The 27007-nt window shown below is 35.8% G+C and overlaps 1 protein-coding gene across 2 annotated transcripts in view; it reads right to left on the bottom strand.

Moving 5' to 3' along the window:
• rasa2 (RAS p21 protein activator 2) overlaps positions 1-24738 on the bottom strand; it is a 120138-nt gene extending 95400 nt beyond the window's left edge. Inside the window, exon 1 of one of the 2 annotated variants that reach the window (XM_051922280.1) lies at positions 24312-24738. In XM_051922280.1, the coding sequence (XP_051778240.1) occupies positions 24312-24420 (109 nt within the window). In that variant the 5' untranslated portion in view covers positions 24421-24738. The remainder of the gene's footprint in view (positions 1-24311) is intronic. The other variant, XM_028794669.2, reaches the window with a different exon arrangement.
• Positions 24739-27007: the final 2269 nt, after the last annotated feature.

Raw genomic sequence — 27007 nt, 5'->3', positions numbered from 1 at the left:
ACACATGAAATGCGTGTGTTCCAAATAACGATCTATTATTTCCACTCTAAAACTCTACTTCAATCCCAGATAATCAATCAAGGCATGAGCTGGGAAAAGTCGGTGGGGGGATGGAATAGCCGGCTGCGTGCAGCTTTTCTTTATCTGCACATTTAGAAGACAAAAGACACTGGTGGAGAGCTGTGAACGGATTTAAGAAGCGATTTATGGAGGGATGGATCTACGAGTTTTTTCATAGGCTCTGGTAATTCTAGTGTTAAGGTCCTGGGCAAGATGCCATAACTGAGAAAAGCATGAATTCAAGAAGTACTAATGGAGAATGTCCAACAGAACAGTGATCTGAAAGTGTAAGTCCACCTCTGAATGTCTGAAAATAAACAGATTTAAAAAAATTAAATTAAGGTTTTGAAATGGCTTAGTCAAATTCCTGACTTGAACCCCATTGTTATGTTGTGGTGGGACCTTAAATGGGCAGTTCAAAGTAGAAAACCCTCCAATGTGACTGGATGAAAAACAATTCTCTGGAGAAAAGTGACCCAGAACTTCTCCATAGTGATGTCAAAGATGGATCTCATTTTACAGGAATGATCTGACTGAAGTTGTTGCGGCTAATGGTGTAATAAATTAGGGCAGCAATTGCTTTGTTGCATGAGTGATAAGAGATGTTGCTGAACTTTTTTCCTTCAATAATTTAATATTTAAAATTAAATGAAAAGTTTCACATCTCTCTATACAGCTTCATGTTATTGCAGTTTAATTTGCTGGAGAACCACATGAATAGCAGGGTGCATAACCAGGTTTAAGATGCAGCCAAGCTTTACACATAAATGCCATTAATGATGATGCAATCACTACATAATGTACTTGTTAATTATTTTTATTTTATTATTTAACAAATAAGGTATATACGCAGATTATGTACTGCCCTTAATTCTGCACACGTCACCCCATGCATGCTTCAAAATACAAATTAAAAAATTTCTTCAGGTTGCATTTCAGAAATGAATTGTAGAATTTTTTCCACTCAAAGTGAATTGGACTTTGTTTTAAATTTTTTCAGCATTTTCAATGGTTTCTAAAAATAGTGGAGAAATAATTTTGGGGTTGTTAGATGTCAAGGAATTTAATGGTCAGATCAGCTTATTGATTTAGGATAATTCCGAAGATAAACATTTTTAAAATACTGCACCATTTTAGTTTTATTATTTCTGCTACCTTTTTTTGCTATTTGTGATGCACGGTTACCAGGCTGTTGCTATGCAGGATGACTGGGAGCACGCAACATATGACATAAGACTTCAGTATTATATAGGTTAGAGTCATACACTTGCCACATTTTCTAAGTGAATTAAAACAAAAGAAAGAAAAAAGTCATAGCGTTATTATTTATTCTCAACTTTGATTTGCATTTTGTAAATGAAACTTTTGGTTATGGACACCTTGTTTCCTTGTTTTCTCCCATGCTCTGGCATTTGTTTGATTCCTGTCCTCTTGTTTGTGACCTTGATTTGTCATTACTATCAATCTTCTGATTGCATCTTCACTTCATGTTACCACAGTATGCAGTCAGTACAAATGCCAGCAAAGTTACATATGCTGTTTGGAAATTATTCAATTCAAAAACAAAGCAATATTGTCACTAAATGCAATTTGTGTGATTGAGAAATTTTGAGGGGAGATGCAGATTCTATAAATGTTGACACTAGCAATTTAAATATGGAAAACTTATCACTTCTAGATTAAGCCTATTTGTATTTTTGAATTGTTAGCTTCATTCGTCATGTATAATAAATATTGAGTAAGAGGACATACTTAAAGAAAATTACAGTACAACGTTAAGTATATTCAGTTATTTTATTTGTAAAACACGTTAAGAGTGTTGGTATATCGATTTATATACCGTATAAGGGCCTACTTAGCAAAATTGCTGGCTCTTGACTGAGATGTGCTGAAGTCAACTTTGCAAATGAGAGAGGCAGCTGAAAGTTTTTGTGCTTTTGCTGTGTGAGAGTTAATTAAAATACATTTTGCTCCTATAAACTTGGGTTTTGGTTGCTGCTAAGGAACTGTGCAGGAAAATTTAAAGTTTTATTTCTCTTTAGAACGTTTTTTTGCTTTTTGTTCGCCCACACAGGAGCAAAAGTGGCTGCGTGTTTGGAAGTGTGCTTGGAAAAGTTACTTGTTACTTATTACATGTACATGTTCTTGTTATTTGTATTTGAACTAGCATCAAAGAGGCAGGGCAGAAAGCAGCAGTAATTGATATCAGCATCCGTAATTAAACAACTGCACCACAGCAATAAATAGTAAGTAACAGAAACATCAATTCCTTAGATTAAAAAAGACCGTGGATGACTTCGAAGGTAGAAAGGGAAACACTCAGCAGTGCGTAGGTAATCATCCAGTGTTAAGATGCCCGATTCGGGTGCAAGGGCCTATAGGAGCAGATAAGATATTAAGAAATCAACTAGCAGCAGATATAAACTAAGCAAGTTTTACTTATTTATTAATTTTAGATTGAACAGTTCTAAGTAGTCCAGACGGAGAACAGTTATGTGGGTGACAGTGTAAGGGTTCATTAATATGGGCGATTACAAACAATATTGAGGAATAAGAGGAGCTCAAAGTAGGAGAACAGACAGAAAAAAGTAAAGTTAACCTGAAAGAAGGACAAATAGTGGGTAGTTGAGAGGGAGAATATTACAGGAGTTTAAGGATACAGAAGAATTAGCTGTAGCAGTCCTATAATCAAATTTCTTTACCTTAAATATTTTTAGATTTACAATTTAGGTTAAATCATTTAATTTTAATAAGAAAAAAAGAAAGAAAAACTTAAGGTTGTTTTAGTAATCCTAAATCAAATTTTAATCATGAGGCCAGTGCAATGCAAGTCCTGTTAGATGATGGACTTTTTAGATGATGGCTTGGAGGAGCCAGTCGTCAATGAGGTCTACATCCGCAAGAGATGCCAGCTGATCCAACACCTCAAGGCTCAGGGTCACTGAACTGCAGGAGGAGTTGCCTGGCCTGCATTGTAGTAGAGAATTGGCAGACCTGGCCCAGGTGTCTGTTAGAGAGATAGTGTGCACCCCTGAGGTGGCATGAGAGGAGATTCCAGACCAGACAGGTCTGCCGGTCACAAGGGGTACGGTAAAGGGTGCACACTGTCTGAGGCCGATCCAAATTCAAAGACTTAAGTGCCAGGCTGAGGAGCAGAACTGGCAAGGTAGTCTTCTCTGTAGTTCTGCCTGTGCCACGCTCCAGTCCACGTAAGACTGAGGAGATCAGAAGGCTTAATGTGTGGCTCAAATCTTGGTGCAGTGTAGAAGGTTATAGGTTTATGGGGTGTTGGGACTCCATTTGGAACAAATGGGACCTGTTCTGCCGCGACGGGTTACATCTGAACTGGGGGGCACCAATGTGTTGGGGAGATGTATGAGTAGGTTACTCAAGGATTATTTAAACTAGGAAATGGGGAGGCAGGGAGTTTAGGACAGGCCAGGTTTAGAACTAAAAATGGAGGAACAAACAACAGTGTCGAAATAAAAATATGTAGTAATGTAAATTCTAATCCAAAGTAAATTTAAAAGGAGTAACAGTTTAAAAATAGCTTACCTTAATGCTTGAAGTATCAATAAGAAGGCAAGTGAGTTGGAGTTGTATGTAGCAGAGCATATTTATGATACTATAGCAATAACGCAAACCTGGCTAAAAAAAAAAAACAAAGATGAGGAGGAGTGTAACATAGAGGGATACACATTTTTTTAGGAAGGACAAACAGAACCGAAAAGGAGGCTGGGTTGCTGTTTATGTCAAACAGAATTTAAATGCAAGTCTTCTTCATTTGGACCATAATATAACATAATTCTCAGTGTTTGTAAGTGTACGGAGGCAAAGACTAAATTGTTAATTTTAACTTTGGCAAGGCAAATTTTGAGCAGATGTGGCAAAGTGTAAAGAGGATAGACTGGGATAAGCTGTTAAGGGTGGAGACAGTCGAAGAGCAGTGAAACAGGTTTAAAAATATTTTACTTGTAATGCATGACAGGTAGATACCTACATTTGGAATTAGCATATGGCAAGTACAGAAGTTTTTCTGAATAGTCAGCATGAGTTCATAAGAGGGAGGTTGTGTTTTACCAACATGCTGGAATTCTACGAGGAAGCACAAAAAGGATATGATCAAAGTGGAGCAAATGATATTATTTATTTTGACTTTCAGAAAGTGTTTGATGAAGTGCCACATGAGAGGTTGGGTATCAAACTAACAGAAGTGGGCGTTCAGGGTGATGTGTGCCGAATTGGCTTAAACACAGACAGCAAGAGGGTTATGGTGCGAAGAGAGTAAAATTCCACAGGGATCAATGCTAGGGCCGCTACTATTTTTTAATTGAGTTGATTTTTCAAAGGCATATCCTGGAGGAAACCACATCCCTGGGGTTGAAATGTGGCAGAGGAGGAAGAAGAGTAGTGAGGTGAAGTATACAACCGATCTCATTTTAAAATGGGCGAATCTCAGAAAAACATTTTGCTTTTTTCTCTTCCTAAAGTGACATAAATACAATATTCTGCAATATGTCTGCAGTCTCATGAGGTGGACTTCTGTAAGTTTTAGTTTTGGGCCATCTGTACACCATTTCGGGTGGCAAATTAATTTATACTATGATTGTGAAGAAACAACTTCAACTTGAAAAATACTTATCATTTAAGCAACAATGTGCAAGTCAAAAGCATGTAATGCTTTATAGACCAATATTTATAGGACAACAAACACACACACAGTACAAAGTTAAATTTGTGTGTCTATTTTTTGGTACTGTTTTTACTGTAAATGAAGAGAAGTGCAAGTGAGAATTTCATTCTATTACGTACATGACAATAAACTTGAATATGAAATTCCATTTGAATCTAATTTTCTGAGATCAGACAACATTCTCTATTCCTATATAAGCAACATAATTTTCTTCTATAGCTGCTTTAGCATGAAAAACCTCTGTCAGCATTGTGTACCAGTTTAGACAATGAAAGGCTAGTGCTGATTCAAAAATTACAGATAGACTTATCTGTGATAGAAATTAAATGCTATTGTTTTTTAAAACTTGTCTCTAACATGTGAAATGTTAAAAAAAAGATAGATATTCATTTCAGATGGTAAGAACTCCAATTTTTAGAGAGTTTTTATTGGTTGTTGGCAAAATATTAAAACATTTACAAGAGTTATAGTTTAAGAAATATTAGTACAAATAATGTTTGTTCTATTTTAAATAAAAGCCATAAATTTAATTCACTATGGCTTATTAAATACAAGTGTATTGCTTTACATTAAAAGTGATAATGTATTTAATAAATAAAGGTTTCCTTTCAGGAGCACCAAAAAGCCTAAACTAAATTTCCTCAGAAATATGTCTAAATTGCTGCAGTATGAGTGGTTGCCATTGAAATTTCTGCAGACCATTATTATTTGCCAACTAATAAAGAAATAATAAGCTTTATTTTAACTTAATATCTATTAAATGAACTGGACTGGGCCAAATATTAAACTACAATAATTCATGAAAAATAAATACATAAATAAATAAATAAATAAATAAACCTTGCAGCTAGTTGGGTCCCTAGAATAACATTCTAGTTCAGGAATCTGTGGCGCTTTAATTATCATAATTGGAGCTGCAGCTGGTATAGTCCCTTTGTTTTGCTACGCCTCTACATATTTTGTTAGTACCTGCGACACAGCAACTTAAAATTTGGAAAACTGGGCTTATTTAATTTTGTAGTGCAGATACTTCAAAAATAAAAGTTTGAATCTCTTAGCCACTCATTTTTTTCAGATTTAGTTTTTAGTTTAGAATGTTCCATAAAAATGAACCAATCTTGATGAGTCTTCTTTGATCTATGACTGGCAGTGATTATTTCTGAATGTCAAAAAGGAGAAGTACAGTTGGACGAGGTGCAGTTAGAACACCAAGTATGCAAAGCACTAAAATCATGATCAAAGGAACAAAAACAAAACTCAAAGTCACTAAACAGAAAAAGATCAAAACTAATTGTTCTCTATACTGAAATGTTCAAGAAATACCGCTCTTTCAAAGAAGCAAAGTTTTGACAACCCACTATAAAATGGATTGTTCTTAAAAAAAGACAGGCAATGAGACATCACACACCAAGCACTGAAGAGCCAGATGAAAGTTACATTGTGCCAAAGGCCAGCTCAAACACAGAAGCTGATTATGTCATCACTGACTGACATCCGAAAAGAAAAATATAAACAAAACAACATGAAATTAAATTAATTCCAGTTCTGTGTTATCTTCTATTCAAATTAATATTCAGCTTAATGTCAGGTTAACGCCCACTCAAGCAGAAGTGTAAATACTGCATTCTGCTATCTCTATTTACTAGTATTCTCACTAACAGTGGTAGGGGTTCTATTTTATTTTATATTTTTCCATATTATATATTCTTCATGCTCTTCATGTGTTCTATTCAATGGATTACACAAATAAAATGTCTTTTTAGAGATTTAATATGAACAAAACATAAAAATGAAAATTAACCACATCTAAAGCAGTACACACAAGATTCTCAATCCTCCTTAATCAAATTTTAAGATTGCAAGGGACAGATTCTATCCTCACTGAACTGGGTTCAAGAAAGAAAACAAGCCTCAACAGGGAAGTATCAGTCCATTGCAGGATGCTGTGTTCAACAATAATCCTACTTCACCAATACTAAAGTTATTGTATCCTAAATTACATTAAATTGGCATACAAAGAGCATAACTTGGCCATTCTAAACTAATATACACTTGTTCTGCAGGGGTTACTCCTACTGTTAGCATCTGTCTACATAAAACATCACTTGTTCCGATTGTCTCTCCACAGTACTGAATGAAACTATACACACATACATATATATACATATAAAAAATACATAGAGAGAGAGAGAGAGAGAGAGAAATATAACAAGATATTACTCTACCATTAACTTGGTATCCAGTTCTTAAGAAAATAAGTAAACACAGCTGCCTTACACAACCAGTATGTTTTTTTCCTTCTGCTGTTAAAGAAAACTCAAGAAGCATTTTTGCAAGGTGTGATATAAAAGATATCTGATGTGGTTGACTTATTTGTAGACCAATTTCCTTTGACATTTACCTTTGTTCTAGCATATCCTTCCTTTGGGTAAAGAGCTTCAGTGAAGTACTGCATGCAGCTGTAAATTTTACATTATGTAAGTGTGATACTCCTCAGCTGTTCACTAGGAATTTCACTTAGAGTAATTTAATTGATTTTCTTAACCATAGACAGTCTACGAGCTTATTATTTTCTTCACTTCAGCAACAGCTTTTTTGTCACACTCAAATACAAACTAACTATTTTGCTTTGGCATTCTTGTAAAGTGGCAACTGAAACAGCTAACCTGAGGCAGGGTTGATGAAAAGAAATGACATAACGGTCTCAAAAAATTCAAGGTCAAAGGTAGCGGAGGTTATCCTAGTAGAATAGAGAATCAGATTAAGAATTAAGGGCTGCAAATCAAACAGTACAAAAAAATAAAATACAATAATAATACAAGCTAAAACCGCTGCTTTTACAGGTCTAAAATTTAACTGCGCTTTTTGCAAAAATGTCCTGTTTCAGGTGGTGAACCAGCTGAAGGTAGGGAAGGCTGTAGAGATCTGTGGAATCCAGGGTGAACTTCTCCTGGCTTGTGGTCAGGCTTTCCTACTGGCAATGCAAGCAAACTTTGCTTACATTTGGGAGATAGGGGTCATTCCAACTGAGTGGAAAATGTGACTGGTTGTCCCTATCTGGAAAGGGACAGGTGATCTCCTGGATTGCGGCAACTACAGGGGGATAAACACTGCTCTCGGTGCCAGGTAAGGTCCATGCTAGGGCCATACTCAACAGGATCAATGATCACTTGCTCACCGAAGCAGTCTGGTTTTATACCTAAGAAGTCTACCATCAACCGCATCCTGGCCCTGAGGGTTGTCTTTGAGCACAAACGCAAATATTAATAGTGTTTCTTTACAACCTTTGTTGATTTTTGTGAAAGCGTTTGACTCAGTTGATCAAGCTGCCCAGTGGGACATCCCAAGACTTTGCAGGATACTCCCAAAGTTGCTGGATGTCATGGCCAGCCTGTATACTGGTACTGTGAGTGCTGTGCAGAGTGAAGGCAGAACCTCTGTGTTTTTCCCAGTTGATTCTGGGGTTCGTCAGGGGTGTGTTTTTGCTCCTACCTTGTTCAATGCTTGCATGGACTTGGTGTTGGGCCGGGTCATGGAGTCCAGTGGCTGTGGAGCACCTGTTGGTGAAGAAAGATTCACTGATTTTGACTTTGTTGACGATGCTGTGATCTTCGTGGAGTCAATGGGCTCTGATCGGGGCTCTCGAGAGACTGAGTGAGGAGTCTCATTCGAGTGTCTGGACTTGCGTGTGTCCTGAATAAAAACCAAGATCCAGGCCTTTAATGACCTTCTGAGCACAGCCATCATCAGTGCGTCTCTCTGCGTAGAGATTGCCAACCACGTTGAGAGGTTTATTTACTTCAGCAGCGACATTTATGTCTCTTGTGACTCTTCCTACGAAGTCAGTTGACAAATTGGGACAGGACGGTGTGTCATGAGGTCACTGGAAAGAGGTGTGTGGTACTCCTGATATACTTTGCACAAGGACGAAGGTCCAAATCTTCAGTCCTGGTGCTTCTCGTTTTGCTATATGGTTGTGAGACATGGACGCTATCCAGTGACCTGAGACAAAGACTGGACTCCATCTGTACTGTGTCTCTTCAGAGAGTCTTTGGGTACTGCTGATTTGACACTGTGTAGAATGAACCATTGCTCACGGAATCCCAAATAAGGCACATTATCTGCATTGTGAGGGACCATCAGTTACAGCACTACGGCCATGTGATGCGATTCCCCAAGGGTGATCCGGCAGGATCCTCATTTTAGAGGACATGAGTGGCTGGAACAGGCCAATGGGATGCCCGCATAACACCTGGCTGTGGCAGATCAATGGTTATTTCCAGGATTACGTGTTTGCCTGGGGTAGTTGCCAGCCAGTACCATAAGCTGTTTCGTTGTGGGGTACAGTGCATGCTCCCCAACCTGACCGGACCCTTACTATCTCTGCCAGATATCTGTGAAAATGGGAAAATGGAATATTGAACTGCAGCCTCATATAGTTCTACCAAAAACATACCAAAACTACTATATTTTTACACCTCCAACATTTAGAAGCTTGTCTAAAATCTGTGTTTTTTATTTCTTAGTCACATAATTAGCATTTAATTGAAAATCCATTTTCTAATCAAGTATATTCAGTTGAGTGCAGGGAAGTGGAATCTTAAAATAAGTAACACCAAGCCAAGGAAAAAAAAAAACAAACATAAATACACACATTGCAGACAATGCAGAGTCACTCAACAGATGTAACAGTCTTTGTTTTGTGGAAGAAAACCATAACCTTTGACAAAACTATGCAAACTGCACAAACAAAACACTCTAGACTCAAAGTGAACCCTTAAGATTGTAAAACTGCCTGCTGTGCTACCAAGATGCCCAGTCTATTATACAAATTATTAGAATAATCTATATTTTCCTTTAATTTTGTTTCAAGTAAACTGTGCTCCCCTTCTTTTTTTTACTTCCATGTAAATGGAAGTTTGGTGATGGAGTCAAAAATTTGTGATCAAGTTAAGATTCTGATTCTATGATATTCAAAACATTGAGAAAAGTTGATTTTAGCATGGTGTGTCTGTGGAAACATATCTACGATAACTTCCAAAAAAACTGACCTGTCTTTTTCAAAAAAAAAAGTATCATGTTTGTCATGTTACGGGCGTATTATTTTTGGTCAGTACTTATCTCCATATCCTTCAAGAATGGTTTGCTCTACATCTAACAATAACTTCTATAGAAATTGTTTGCATACTGCTCCATTTAGTCATAGGTCCAGGCCTACTGATTTGCAAAATTTTCAAATGTGTAGCTTTTGAGATACTACATTTATTTAAATATACATGTATGCACACACTGAGGTGAACACACGCACACACACATACACATTCAAAGAAATCTGTAAGTGAAGGTAGCCATTTGCCCTAATAGTGCACATGTTGAATGAAGAAAAACTCAAACACACATCAAGATCTGAGAAGGTGTATGTAAACAAAGGCATTATGCCATGTCTGTACCAACTGGTCTTATCTGTACAGTTTGTTTACTTCATTTGACCCAATGGCTTTAGTTTCAGACTAAATATTATTTAACATACTTGGCATCATCTTTACCTCTGAAAAAATGAGCTAAATGCATTGATTTTTTTTTTCAACAATTAAAAATGTTATTACAGGTGTAACATGTTTTGAGACTTTAACCAATGCAGAGCCTGATATTGCAATTGGAACAGTTGAAGCTTGTTTTTTTTTTTTTTTGTACTTTTTTGGATATTTTTTCTGTTTCTTGCACATCAGAAGGTGGAATGACAGTGCCTGATCTGCACACACATACTACTCCTTGTGTTATTGCAGGCTACCACAGTGTAAGGCTTAATGACTTCTACATTTCCCCAGATACAAACATTAACAGCTGCTGCATTGTGAACAGTGCTTAGGGGTCTAACATCTTACTTGTCCTTGGCACTTGATCACAATTATTTTGCCTTTTTCATGCAGCTATTACAAGACCTCAGTGAAGTTTCATGAAACTAAATTCACCAGTCATATTACTGCGATTCGGCCCTACAGTGTCATATCATGCATCAGTCCCACTTTTCATCAATGTCTGTTGTTGACCAAATTATATTGTTATCACTATTGTTCAATTTAAGCAATGGTTCAGCTTCAGTTCATTCTAAAACTGCCTTTATGGCTTTTCATTTACCATTGTGTTTTTCGATGGGGGATCAACCCCAATCATGAATACTGATGAGTTAACTTAGTTAACATAAAGTTACAAAAAGCCTAAAAATATTCTTTTATTGGCAGCATGATGTTACTTCATCAACTACATTACAGAAGAATACTGTCATGAAAGTTATACATCATTACATGTCACTTGGGTTTAACCATAATCGCATTGAATTACGAGCCTCAGACACACTTGGGGATAATACCAAGGAGGTTAAATTGCTTACTTCATTCATTTTCTTGTCTGTTTTACTCTACATTTATATGTGTACATAATAAATTAATTTAATTGATTCTATATGATTGTACGGTGCAATCAGTTGTATTGCATAGTAAAATCATCCACTGATTTATTTTCTACAGTATAACTAAAATGAAATTTACAAATCTTATTCTCCTTTTTTAAGTCTCACTTGCAACTGACTACACAATTTGCTTATGCTCTTATAAACTAAAATCATAATGTGCTGTTTGGTTTAATCATGGCTAAACACATCTCGGCCAAGCCTGCAGCTAGTTAATAAACAGATCTAACAGCTCCCATTTCCAGACCTGTTCAACCTTTTAAAAACAAAACTTAAAATAAGGTGATCAATGCTGGGGAGAGTCACCATGAAGATTAGCTGCCTTATTATATAACACTGTTTTCTATGTATTAGTGCTTCATTCATTTCTTTTGTAATGTACTTTTTATGCTCCTATTAGCATATCAAAATGTCTGAGTGCATAAGGAAAGGTTGTGGGTTACTGACACGGGCACAGGTGGACAAAGGTAAAAAATAGTTTATATTGGGTTTATGTTCATCTTCTGTACTGGTGAGGTTAAAGAATAGGATGTGGGATGTTCTGTGTTAACACCCTATTTAGCCTAATATTTTCAATTATAACAGTATTAAAAACAGTAGACCACAAAACAAGGTATAAATAAATGATTTGCTCTCACAATCCAGTTGGACAAAAATAAAAGGAAAAAAAAACTACAAAGGAAGAAGAAAGAAATTTAATTCATGTATTCTTGTTAGATCAATGGTGTTTGAGTTGCAGAAATTGAGTAAATAGGTGCTAGATTGAATTGCCTGAAATCAAAGAATGGGTCAGACCAATAAAAACTCACACACAAATTTTCTTTCAAATACAGAGGAAGATCTCAGAATCCCCTGGTAAATTAGGAAATCAAATGAAGTTACAATAGACGGAACCAAAATCATAATGAAGGAAGTGTCAGAAAAAGGACTGCAACTGTCAAATAAAAACAAACAAAACAAAAACAAGGAAACAAAAACTGTTTTGTAGCACCTTACTTGAAACGCAATAGGATTTGCATGAAACATTAGTCTCTTTACTCAGTCAGAAAAGGCATTTAATTATGTATTTTATAGTAACTTTACTACAAGCATTACCACAAAGCATCAAAGAAATCCCTCTTTTTTTAAAATGAAATTTCCTCGATTATATGCACTCCCTTCACCAAACATGAAAGACAGACTAACTCTGTCAAATCACATGCCAAAGATAAGCTACGCTAGGAAAACAAAAATAGGAACAACTTGTTTAGAATAATACTTGCAATCCTATTTATCTTCACATATGATAATACAAAATTAAAAAATAACTCCATAACCATACAACATATTACAGTTGCCTGCATTTTTTTTAAGTTTTAAATTTTTAATTAAGAAAACAAAATACAAACAATAGAACATACTTTAGTCAACTATACAGTTGTATGAACAAAACAGCAGTATAATCATTGTAAAAAAAATCCACATATTCAAAAAAACCACACACACACACACACACACACACACACACACACAAAACATCCTTACTGTACCCACATCAACAAGTTACACAAAAAAGCTAATTGTGGTTCCTCATATATATTAAAACAGAAGCAATGGTCAAGCAAAAAAAAAAACAAAAAAAAACCTGCAAGTTATTTTACAATGGTCTTCATTAATTCTTGCCAAATTCCTCACACAAAGAATTTCATTTTTTCATGTTTTAAGATTATATAAAGCATCTCTTGTCCATTGGGCTATAAGAGGTGGATTAAGACTCTTTCAATTAAGCAAGATAAGTGTTTACGCAAGCAATGTAGCATAGGATACCACAATAGATTTTTGCTTGTGTAATGTTATCTTATCTGGTGTTAGTGCATATATTGCTGTTCTGGGACTCCAGTGAATTTAAGTCTGAGACTATCAGTATGAAAAAATATTAAACTGAAATTATCCGAGCAAAAAGCAGGTGACCTATGAGGAGTGCATACTTTGGCAGCATGTACAATTTGTATCTTGTCATGGATATATTTTATGTTGCAAATGTGTTATGTAAGCACAATGTACAACTTTTAACTGAATTTTTACTGAAACTGAAGAGGAATGTATTCTATGAGTAGCTAAGGTCTACTGCTTATATACATTGCAATGTTTTCAATTCTTTCAATTTTTAATTTAGTATGCTGCATAGAAAATTAGTATCACATTTAACATTGGTTGTAGATTTATTCCTAAATAATATCATCACATATTTTATACAGTTATTCTTATAATCTATTCATTCATCTATTAAAAGTGGAAACTAATTGACAAAAACACTGCTTTAATGTGATCTCACTGTAAAGAAAGAATGCTATTTAAAAAAAAAAAAAAACACAAGGAAAATATAAAATAGGCTGAGGAGAGATTAAATGCAGCTGTCACACACCAGTGCCCAGGTTTATAAATGAATTAAATGAAATGCAATTTACCAGGGTAATGCAATGTAAAAAAATAAAAGCCAAATGAGTAAAACAGCGAACAGTGTGACATATTGTACCAGCAGAGTAGCTATAATTAGCCTCTGTGTGACATATACATTTTTAATTAATCCACAGCACTGTTCTAAATCAGGGTTTCTTAAACTTTTTTTCTCAGAACCCCTTCTTTCCCTTATTAATGTCTTCAAAACCCATTCCATGACGATCGTCAGATCTCATCCCCCTTCGGAAAAATCAGCGCAGATTGATATAGCAGACCTTACATCGACCAACAGGTGACGGCCAACCATGATATACGTTGCAAGCCTAAGGGACCCAAAATTGGGAACCCATAGTTTAAGAAACTCTGTTCTAAATGTAGAAAAATAACAAAAATAAATAGAAAAAAAATATTAAACAGAAAAAAAACAAAATATATGAATGGATACAGATATTAATATTCTTATTGATGGTATTTTTTCCTGGATTGGTCACTGATGGAGCTGAAATAGTTCTAATACACAAGATCACAGGTAGGCAGGGCTTGATTGGCACACAACCAAACTCTGACAGGATGCTATATGTGCTTACTGTAAATTTTCATATTGTTTAGTATAAGCTACGTTATTTCCTATATTTCAGTCATTTTAAATGGTGTCAAGAATTAAAATTAATTTTTTTCCAACACATACTTTTTAAGAGGATATTGATTCAGTGTAGGGCAAATATAATATTTATAGAAGTTAAGTTTTGGCTCAATATTTTGAGCAATGTACTTTTTTTTTTTTTTTTTTTTTTAATACTGTACATCTCAACTTAATAATGTGGTTTAAGGTGGTTGTAGCGCACTTGGCTAACCGCTGACCAAGCATGATCATTTCTCTTTTTCCTGATTGGATACTGCCACTTTTTCATCCGTCCTTCTACCCCTATTGGCTAATGCTGCTATTCACGTGCTTGTTGATGGCAGATGCTGTGCCCTGTTTGCATAAAGCCACCACTAAGCACAGCATAGAGCATGTACATTAGTATAATATTAATAAATATCAACAAACACAAAAATTATGAAGAAACTAAAAAAAAACATAGGGAGGCTAATTTTCTTTTATGTCAGCAAATTTCAGTCAAAATATTTGTCACAGGTCGTGGTGCTTGAATTTCTAATGGGGAAGTACTCTGCAGCAGTGTAACACATAGGGTAACTGGCACATAAGTTTATTTACTTCAGGCACAGCTTTGCATATACATTCATATCTGTTGACATTTAAAGGGGGACTACATACAACCGGTGGAAAACATGAAAAGAAACACTGTACTTTAGGGAATGGTGTAATAAAATGAAAATCCATCCATCCATTTCTACCCCTTATTGTAGGGGCATCAGTCTAAGCAAAGATGCTCTTCTATGGGGATACTGAGGCATTTCCAGGACAATCCAGAGACAATCTCCACAGCATGTCCTGGGTCTTCCTCACAAGGGAAACAAACAGGAGACATCCTATTCAGTTGTTAGAACTACCTCAACTGGGTTCTTACAATGTGAAGGAGCAGCATCTATACTTAGAGTTCCTCTCAAATGTCTGGGCTTCTCACAAATCTAAGGCTGAGCCCAGACATCCGGTGAAAAAACATTCAGTAGCTTGCATCTGCAATCACATCTACAATCTAGTTCTGTCACTACAACCAGTTTGTGACCATATGATAGGGCAGGAAAACAGATCGACCTGTAAATTGAGACTTTACCACAAATGACTGGTACAACATCTGCAAGACCGTGGATACTACTCTGATCCACCGGTGGATCTCCCATTCCCATCTATAACTTGTTAAGAAGATCCCAATACTTGAACTTCTCTGCAGCACCTCATCCCCAACCCAGAGAGGGTACTCCACCCTTTTCTGGCAAAGAACCATGACCTCTGACTTGGAGATGCTGATCCTCATCCCAGCCGCCTCACACATAGCCATGTCAGTGAGTGTCTAAGGTCACAGCCTGATGAAGCTAGCAGGACCAGATCATCCGTAAAAAGCATAGATGTTATCCTAAAGCCACCAAATCGGACACCCTCTACTCCTTCGCTGTGACGAGAAATTCAGTTTATAAAAAAATTTATGAACAGAAGCGACGACAAAGGGCAGCCCTGGCAGAGCTCCACATCTAGTGGGAATGAGTCCAACTTACTGCGGGCAATGCAAACTAAGCCTTCGCTCTGGTTGTACAGGGAGTGAATGGCCTGTAAAAGCTGGCACAGTACCCCATGCTCCCAAAGCACCAAACAAGCACATCTCAAAGGATGTGACCATATGCCTTTTCCAAGTCTACAAAACACAAAGAGACTAGTTTGTCATACTCCCGTTAACCCTCCATAATCCTTATGAGGATAAAAGCTGGTCCAGTATTTTGCTTACAAGATGAAGTCTGCATTGTTCCTCCTAAATTTGAGGACTGACCAACAGCCACATCCTCATTTCTAGAACCTAGGCATAGGCCTTCCCAAGAAGGCTGAGAAGTGTGATCCCCCTTAAAGATGGAATGAACCCTCCAGTCCCTTTTCTTAAAGACCACTCCAATTTCACATTATTTCTACTGAATACATATTTCAATTCAAAAGGATACACATTGCTGTTAAACTGAATATTGCAATAACCATTATCAAAAGCCAAGTTACTAGGAAAAACAGGAAAAAAGCAAGATTTGTTCTAAGTCAGGAATGTTTTACTCATGAACAACTGTGTAAAGTATGTTCAAGAGTAAGCAAATCCAGTGAACTAATATTAATTATTATTATCATCATTACTTATTATTTGGTTGACACTTTTACAACATTTGAGATAATTGTCAGTAGCAGGAATAGAACTCACAATCTCAGGTTATGAAGTCACAGGACAAAAGCATTAACCACTGCACAACAATGCCTGCCAATAATATCAGGCTTTAGTTTAAAAAAATGAAAATACTGTATACAGAAAAGCCTTCAGTTAGTTAACAAAGTACATATGATACACCCAATTAACTGAGGGCACAATAACTGATGCCCATTGTCTTACAACATTTCTCAGGTGAAGCTAGTAATTTTGATAATGTTCTAATGCAATTTAATAACAATTCTACGGTAATTAAAAAAACACATTTTGTTCACTCGGTCTTAAAAGAAATGTATTATCTCCTTTACATATTTCTGTTGTTAGAAACTTACCATCAAACTATCTTTTCATTGAAATTATTTCAGTACTCTATTATATCCTATTCTGCTAACAAAGTACTTTGGGATTGGTATTACCTTTTGCAAAATGGTATCTGTGTACCCCTGTTCAATTCCTCTGAAAAATATGATTAGACTGACAGAAAAGGTACATTTTGTCTACAAAGTCAGTTAAAGCCACTTATCCATTTTTAATTACGGTAAACATAAAATACACTGCTTTATGTTTTCACAAAAACAGCCTTTATCTAAAACTATATTTATTTTACAAGAGTTGTTGGCCAGTATCATTGCCTAAAAGAAAGCAATCTTCTGAGAATAAAGACTTCAGGAGCTGCAGTATTCACAGCTTCATTTGGCAGGAAATAATACCTTGTGTAACTGAAAAAATCACTCTTAGATTAAGAAGAAAATGTAGGCCACAGACACCAGACAGGGGCAAATTTACGGAGAGAGGTCAAAGGTACAAAGACTTGGGTGGCTCCAAGGTTATTACAGCTACCTCTCAACTCAGGAGCACTGTAATGGAATCCGAACTATACACAGACAGTTTGTGTTGAATTTTAATATTTTTCCCCAAGTCAGAGGATTTTAATATAATTGTACAGTATATAAGCATGTAACTATAAGACAATCAGGCTAAAACCCACAAGGAATCAGGCAATAAGGAGTCAACCTATTAATAGTTTATAACTAAAACATCACAATGATAAATAAGGTCTTATATGTGGCCTTCAGATAACAAACAACTTTGAATATATTAGGAAAACATTTTTTTTCCCCTGAAAATTTTTGGTTATTATTATAGAAAGCTTAAAGCAGATTACAGACATTAAATTTCAGATTGACTGTATAACATAGGAATTACTAAAACATGAAATTAACTTTTGGCAAATTTAGCGTGTTTAACTGGTTAATGATGCTGACACATTGCATTATTTCAATGGAGCTAAAAAGAATACTGCTGGTAATTTTCATTTGTAGCATATGATACTTCTCATTTCAGTTTCCAACAGTAGTCGGCCAGCACTGACAGATTCCACTTGCCCCAATACTGCATTTCTATCATTGCAATGTCCGGATGAAACCATTAAGCATATCTATCAGTGACTGCACCAAGATTAGTGGAGAAGAAGTCCAAGTATGAAGGCAGAAATTACATCTTTAGCGACATGTTGCACTTCATGGTTTTGTATCCTTGCAGCATGTTGTCAACCAGCTGGATGTAGTTTGGTGCTTAGCAGTTGCCAAAAATATTCTCAAAAACATCTATTTTCTCTGGCACCACTAGTAGATCTTCAAACCGCTTGAAATTGAGTATGTATTGGGCTTTAGGGACTAACAAAAATGCTTTCCTACTTGACAGCAGTTATTTATGGTAAACATGTCTCTGATATTGAAATCCTTCACTTTCCTTGTTCTTCGCTTTCACAACATTTTTCATCAGTCCAGATTTTATATTAAGAAGAGGCAAAAAAATATCTTTTGTTGGGTTGACGTGGTTTAGGAGCCATACTCTTCTGACATGGAATCAAATGCTTATGCAGCGGCCAGATCTCTTTAATGTAGTGAGAGTCTTAAGCCCACCGTCCCATTCAGAAATGAACCAGCAAAACTTGGTATATTTGAGCTGCATTACTAGTAGTTGTGCTACTTCCTTAGATCACCACAGATATTCTAGTTGTGGATGTTGTAAAGCATATGAAAACTTAGAATATGAGACGAAAGAACAAAAACTGGCAATGGCAATAAAAAGGTATGTGACAGGAAAATGTAAAGGTGACTTTTATGATCAGCAAGCCAAAATACAGAAAATTCACACAAAAGTGCTCAGGAAGCAAAATGTTTGTTGTCCAGCTAATAATAATAATAGCTAATATTAAAGCTATTACTGCTCAAACCAGTAATTTGTGTGTGTATGTGCCTATGTGTTGTCTTTTTAAATTATAAACTCCAAGTACCGTTCTTATTCAGGTCACTCAGAATACTTCAGAGATTGGAGTTTGATGTTCCACTACTAAGCTTTTCCAGATTGGAAAACTACCGCAGTGTTTATGGTGTTGTCACAAGGTTAAAGGCAATGCCACAATTAGTGCTACACTTAAGAATAGTCAGTGGCCTCATCAGATAAAATAAATTACTATTTACAAAACATATCTATTAGTGAATATGTAAATTGATTACACCTGCTTATTTTAATGTATAATATCTTCTGTATTCCACCAAGTTATGTAAAGTTACAAACCTAAAGTACATTATTAAAGCAAACAAAACCATTCATTCATATGCCAAAGTAGTCTATTCCAAAACAGGCTTACAGAGAATTGGAACCTACTGTGCCATATTCACTTATGAGGCAGATGCTAATTCTGGAATGGACACTAGTCCATTGCTGCACATACTAACATTGGTCTATCCTATCCACACTCACTCATACAGGCCCGAATCACCAATCAACCTACCCCACATGTCCTTTGGATACAGGAGGAAAAGACAGTATTCAGAAAAAACACATAGGCTTGGGCAGAACATGGTAACTCCATGTAAAGTTTAAGACAAGCATCAAAAATGAGTCTTTGGAGCTGTGATTATCTGCAGTACATTCAAACATGGCTAAAGTCTTAGCTCAGCAATTATATGCATGGGCCTTGAGCATTATATATTATTACTAACAGAATATGGTTAAAACATGTTGTCTTCTGCAAGAAACAAACTTTAATGCACCAGGTCCTAGTATATAGTATTTTAATACAGGCTAGGTCCTTAAAACTTTACAACAAATATTTAATTGTTGCTAGCAGTGACCTTACTTTAGATCTTTAAAATAAAACACATTAACATATACAGTGTAGCCAACTCAAAAAATCTGAACCTTTCTGCATTTGTGCTACCAGATCTTTTTATTTGCAGATATACTGCAATTAACCATCATAAATGTTGCAAGAATTTAAACCACCTAGCATTACAAGCTGCATTATAGAACTAGAAAAAAAGCAATAGAATAGGGCTAATTTTATTTATTTATTTATTCCAATCTGAAACATGTCATGTCATTTTTTGACCCACTTAATCTTGACCAGAGTTGTGGGGGCATTCTGAAACATAACAAATAAAATATACTTATAATTGAGTGTTGCATTTATATACATCTGTTTAACTCTTAGAATGTTATCTGTAATACTGAAAATTCGTTTTCGTTCTATCTTCTTGCTTCGAAAGAAAAATATAGATGAGTTTGGGTTCAGTGTAAGTCAGGTTTTTCTGGAACAAAAGAAACATTCTAAAGCTCTAGCCAATATCCTGTTAATATGTTGATTCCAATACAGAATATAACAAATGTGACAAAGTGTTTATATATTTACACGTATTAGAGAGTATCATTTCATTTACTCTGGTAAATGTAACGTGTATACTGTAGAAAAATATATGGTATAATGCAACACAACAAATCAAAATACAGCAGAACACAGAAACAGAAATTAACTCATGTGAACTACAGGTCAAAATGTAACATTGCAAGAATGAAACATTTTCATCCTTAAATGACCTGTAACTAAAAATGCATATTTATATTAACAGGTAAATAATAACAAGCATTTATATTTCATGCAAGGTGGGGCCCTTAATAGATCTCTCTCCCCAAAACTGAAAAACTGGATTGAGCAGGTTGAGCAAATGATTGGATGGTAGATATTTTGGTCATAAAACAGCAATGTCTCTGGTTGAAAAATGTAAAATTTGATTAAAGATTTTATTATAAAAAAAATCTGTAAAATTAATTACACATACATTTCACTGCGTAAAATTTACAAGATTATTATATTTTATGCAACACCTTTCAGAAGCACATACAATTCCCAAACTTTGATAACAGAAATCACTATTTACAGTACACATTTCAGGAAAAAATTACACATTGTTACAGACAAAACTGCTATGAGCAGTTCATAGTCTGGTAGCACTTCATACAAATAAATTAATAAAAAAAGAGAACACATAAAAGTTTCACTGCCAAGACTTGAGCACTGCCATAGCATACATATAGGTTTCGTTATTAGATCACTGGGCAGTGACTTGCTTATAGTTGCACAGTGAGTAAGAGGTAGTAATTGAACCAGTGAAGATGTTGTTTATAGTTCAATGCCTAAGCCATTACAGCACACTATAAATTATAAAACATGGTAAACAAATAATTAATAGAAATTAAAAACAATAACTGAGTAAAGTGAAGTGCAATGTTCACATCTGTCAGCAAGAAGCTTTTTTATTATTTAGGTCAACATTCCCTGCTTTAAAAAAAAAAAACCTTCACAAATCTGGTTAAAACAAGTACCAACACAAGGCTATTTAAAATATATTCAGAAACAAACTTTATTTTTTTGTAATCTAGCAGGTCAATAATTTTATAAAATGCATGTTTACTTGTGTATTCTCTTTTCTGTACATAAAGGCTTAACCTAAAACATTTACTGATACTCAAATTATTCAGAAAGATCATCAGAAATATGTTATCTTGAATATGCACCAGTTTACTGTTAATTTGGTGAAAGCAAATTATCTAAACCACTAAATAAACTATTTAACACTGTTTTAATATGTTTCCTAATATACAGGTATACATAAACAAAGCACAAGCAGCTAACTCACTTTATCAGCTAATTGTCATTGCAATAAATACAATTACTTAAAAGGTATTTTTATGGAAAATATGCCAGCAAGTATGCATTGTGTAGAATTACAATATGGGTTATTTAATAAAAGTCTTATCATTAGATAAAATATTACAATCAGAACAAAAATTCTTTTTCTATAGCCTTCAAGACACATTAACCCAAAATATCTTCAAATGTATTTCAAAAAAATTACATGAATAATTTACAGAGTAAGTTCCACGCAACAAAAATAAAAAAATAAATAAATGTACATTTGCACCTATGCTGTATTTGTGCCATAAAAAAAGACTACCCTGGAATTGTAGATATGATTACCGTCACAAATACTATTTCATAGCCCTGATAAACTTAAAAATATTTAAAAAGCAAATTAATTAATTTCAGAGCCAAATTTCCAATGATATATTACATCCATTCTCTCCAGATTCCATTAAATCTACAAATATTTTAAGTTTAGTGGAAAAACTGCCCTGTGATGAATGATCCCCATCATTCTTAGGCTGTCATATGATGTGACTTTTAGCTTTCTTATTAATTGTGTACAGGAACATTTTTCAACAGGCTAATCAAATGCTTTGATCATTTGCTGCTGTACTCCTCAAGGTATTTTTCTACCCATAACTAACATTCAAAAGAAGTTAGCTCATACATCATCTCCCTTTATCCTCTGTCACATACTTTTCTATAAAATTATGTACCTCACATTATAATATATATATAATTCTGAGCAAAGCTGTCAATATATTTTAATCTATTTGCTTTTTATAAAGACTATCATAACAACATAATGAAATGTGAAAATACTGTAAAAACATACAGTACTTGATTGCTTAACATGAATATTTTTTAGCATCTTATTTGCAAAACTTTAATTCTATTTACATGGTTTCTAACAGACAAAATGCATATTCTGTTCTAATACTAGAAAATGCTTTATAAAACCACCTCTTTTTAACCAGACATTTGCAGGAATTGACAGTGTCAGACATAAGGCAGGAACCAAGAGTGCATCAGACTATCACTGGGAAAACCCAAAAATGAAAATTTTGAGTTGCTAATAAGCCAAACCTATACAGCTTTGAAATTGAAGCAGCTATAGAAAGCCCACAAAAAGAGAGTGAGAGAATGTGCACTCTTTCACACAAAGAGGGCCCTAGACAATATCTAGGAGGCAACACTGTACCACTGGATACAAGTACCGAACATTCATGGAGGAATGCAGATTCCGGAGAAAATTAAATGTTACTTCATTACATTAAGGTGCATAACTGATTTATATATTTTTCTATCACAAATCAGATAATGACGTTACAGCTTCTCAAACTACATTAAGGCTATTATAAGCTCAAAAGATGTTTAAAAGACAAACCAGTTTTTAGTATGTTATCTGGATCCCTCATTCTAGGCACCTGGCACATATTCATTCCCTCAACAAGCTTGACAAGGTAACTTCCTATTAATGTATGAATCATCCTCAAATGTCTACTATTCACTTACAAACCCAGGACATTTTCCAGACCTAAATATCTATCTGAGCTTCTTATCCATTAAAACATTAACAAAGGAGACCTCCCAAAAGCAATAGGCTAAATATTCAGGACTTCTGAGCATTTAAAAATCAACTAGCTGACATGTCTCTTCTTTGTTAGATTCAAAAGTGAAATCTTACATAATTCTTATATAACTTTTATCATCTCTCCAATGCGATGTACAGTGGTTTATGATTGCTACATTGTCTGACACATTATATTTGCTTTGTAAAGCACTTTCTAGCAGTGATCATTATTAAAGTCCACCTACAGAAGGGCCAACTCCCGTAAACTGCTGTGGTTTCTGCTCGGTTTATCTGTCATTCCATGTGCTAAAAGCAATCTAATGATACAGTGTGATCTGCCGTGGATTGCGAGAATCAAGTGTACAATATGAAAGTCGCTACACCGGGTAAAGTATGGTGCTTAAACGAACCCTTATATCGAGTAATTTACTAGAGGTGAATAGAGAGAAGTGGTGTCTTTAACGTACTGCCTTTTAACGTTTAAAAACCAAAGCTAAGATAGAAAGAAAAAAAATTTGAGATGAAAGGTTTAAACAAGGAAGCCGCAGCATCCTGCTGCATTATCCACTGAACTAGTTTGCAACAGCACGAGCTACAGACCAAATCTTTATCTAGCTTTAATCGAGTTTTTGTAAAAAGAAACCTAATCCAATGCGTTCGATATAAAGGTTTTCTACTTGTACTCAAATACTGCCAACTTCCTGCCTATAGTTTCGCTACTACATTAAGGTCATTTTGTGCAATTCAAAACTGACTTTTCCAGTCTTCCCCAATAATGAGTAAAATGAAAGATACTAGATTGTGCCACATCCAAACATACATTTATCAGATCATTCTGAAACATCTAAAGGATAGGTTTCAAATTAATGTCTCTTACAAGACATTCCTAGAACCAGGGTAAGTAAAATAAAATATAGACTCGACAACATTGAGCTACTGAAAAACACATCCCTATCAGAAAAACATGGTAAAATCGGCTTGAAACACCAACCGAAGACTCTCATGTCAACAGCCCCATGGGCTCCCTTGTCTCTTTAAATCTAGGTTAAAACACTGATTTGCTTCCCCCCTTCCTTCTTGTCAGTTAATATTACACGGCATACATCGTTCAGGAGCACGAACAGGTCGGCGCCACGCCCCGCCAGGCCGGGTTGTGAGATTTGCTGTGAAAACGTGGCAGCACGGCAATTAAGAGGTGCCTTTTTTTCATTATTTTGACTTACAAATTTTTCCCCGGAGGCTCTGTAAAATCCGAACTCCCTTATCGTCTTCTTCCGCCATGGTGCGCGAGACAACGCCGCCCTGCCTCGGGTCTACTGTAAGTACATTCATCACCAGTTCTCGCTACATCCGTTTATGAATGTAAGAAAATTAAGCCGCGCCTTCTCCCGTCTTATTGGCTAAGAGAAAAAGTGCAACTGGCTCCCCTGTCCTGTGAGTGAGCGAGTTTGCAAACTCGAGGTGGTTTGTAAAAGAAACAAAAGCAAGTAAAGAAAGGCTGCAGGGCGGAGAGTGTGGGCGGAACTGAACGTGTAGGCGGTGCTCAACATTTGTGGCCATACTAAGCACTAGTAGTCCAATCGAGATGCCGGTGACGTTAGCGGCGGTGTTGTTCTTCGGAAGCCTTGTGAATGGAGCAATACCGTCTGTGAGAAATATGATTGCAATGTCTTCACTGCTTTATACGTTTGTTCGTTTTTAAACAACGTACGTGCCTAGTCCTAACTATATTATGCGACAACAGTTCTTACAACTAAGAACGACCAGGGTTCAAATCCTACTTCTTCGTAGTTTCTACTGGAATTGATGGGGGTTTCTCCGAGTACTCCCACATGCCAAAGGCTAGTGTTACATGGGGACTATAGAACTGGCGCAGTATGAATTTCTGTGCGAGTGTACGCGGCTATGGTTTGTCGTCTTGTCAAAGGCCTTGCAATATCTGGCATACATTTATATAATATGAACACATGCGCATCAAAAAATCTGTTCTTAGTAATACTTTATTACATTCATTTCTTCGTTTTGTTAAGTCTTTTATACATCATGTTCACTGGATCCGGGTTCAGTTACTGAGGTGAAGTGAATCAGAACACAGCACCGATGCTCAGTGTTAGTTAGCGATATAATTAATTGTGGGAATATGCTAATACCAGAAACGAATCGCGAGAAACCAAGGTAATCTGTGGTGGAAGGCAGCAACTGTCCATGGACAGCACGACAGTTCATGGAAGAACAGCAGCACTCCCACGCACTTAAATCGGTTCAGTTTTGAAAGTCTGATCAACCCGAAAGCAGTGTTTTTGGATTTCTGTGGAACCCCGGACAAATGACTAGCTTATTTGTACGTAAATTACTCATAAAAGGTTAAAATCCATACATGTATTGTCTTGTGTATAGGAGAAGAAATATCGGACTATAATGACAGCAATCAACACAGTAATGTGGAAGAGAGAATAGATATGACCAATCCTAAAAAAAGAAATAGAGAATCTTGATATAATGTACTCTGCTTTAATATAACATTCTTAAACCCCATAATCCATTTTCACAGTCGTGAGGGAGAAGTTTTCAGCGCAAAATAGGAACCAAACCTGGATGACTCCTTCGCAAAGCTCACTTTCAAAAGGCGATAATTTATAACTTAACCTAGCAAGGGTATGTTTGGGATGTGTGAGGAAAAATTGAGTACCTTGATTAAAACCCCACATAGATAAATAATACCATGCATACCATTAGCTTAGTAATATTCCTAAGTATATACCAGGCTTTCTCAAAAGTAGGTCATGAGAAGAACGCCATTAAAAAACTAATAAAAAACCTTAGTCTTGCGATTACTAAAGAATAACAATGAATATAATAAAAAAGGCACTGTGAAAATGATGGGTGTAGTTAAAGATGAGTCAGTATGTATATGAGACCACTTATATTCAAACTAGGTTTGAGGCACGCCTGAATAACTAAACATCCATCCATCCATTTTCCAACCCGTTGAATCCGAACACAGGGTCACGGGGGTCTGCTGGAGCCAATCCCAGCCAACACAGGGCACAAGGCAGGAACCAATCCCGGGCAGGGTGCCAACCCACCGCAGATAACTAAACATGATCACAAATAATCAGACATGCAGATATTCTGAAAATATGTTAAAAATTTTCCAGTATTACTTCAATTTTTGAAGGTTTTTTAAAACAAATATTGAAAAAAAAATCTAAACTGAAAAAACAAACACAGCCCAGAAGTACTTTGCGATGTTGTCTATTCTACCTTACCAAATCAACCTACATCTGCGGAAAGTAGAAGTTGTTTGCTCAGTGCAGGCCTGTTTTATAATGCAAAGGGTTTGTAACTACAGTATGTAAGAAAATACCCATGGCATCTCCAATTCCATATGATTAGTATTAAACCTGGGAATATATACAGTAACAAGTGTAATATCAGCATAATGGGCGGTCATTTCAACAGTGCACTATATCAAAGAATGACCGGAATTCTTTTGCATTTTTTAACACACGTCATATCGCTGAAAGGAAGGATGTTATTTGGCAATCTACTCGGAACAAAGACAAATTTGGCCAATGTATAGGCAAATGCGTCTAACAAAATCAGTAAATATCAATAACCCATGATTGTGTTAACTATGAAAGACGCTGTATAAAATGATGTGTTTATAATCGGTTTCAATACGGGATACTTGACTGTATTTGAAATACTATTTTGCAATGAAGTGTTATCTTCATTATTTGCGCGAAACAAGTTCTAAAATGCAGGGGCCACGCGCGGGGCGGTGTCTTTAAGTACCAAACTGACAAAGACGAATGGTCTTTGGCTCCGCCCACAGTTTGCTCACGGCTGATTCGCATATTGCGTACCGCCCACACAGGTTGGGTTCCTCCTATATTTTGAGTATTGCCCACTTTTC

This window comes from Erpetoichthys calabaricus, chromosome 2, assembly GCF_900747795.2.
Source record: "Erpetoichthys calabaricus chromosome 2, fErpCal1.3, whole genome shotgun sequence".
NCBI classification, from domain to species: Eukaryota; Metazoa; Chordata; class Cladistia; order Polypteriformes; family Polypteridae; genus Erpetoichthys; species Erpetoichthys calabaricus.
Note: the sequence above shows the minus strand (reverse complement) of the source record. Positions and strands in the feature narration are given on the sequence as shown.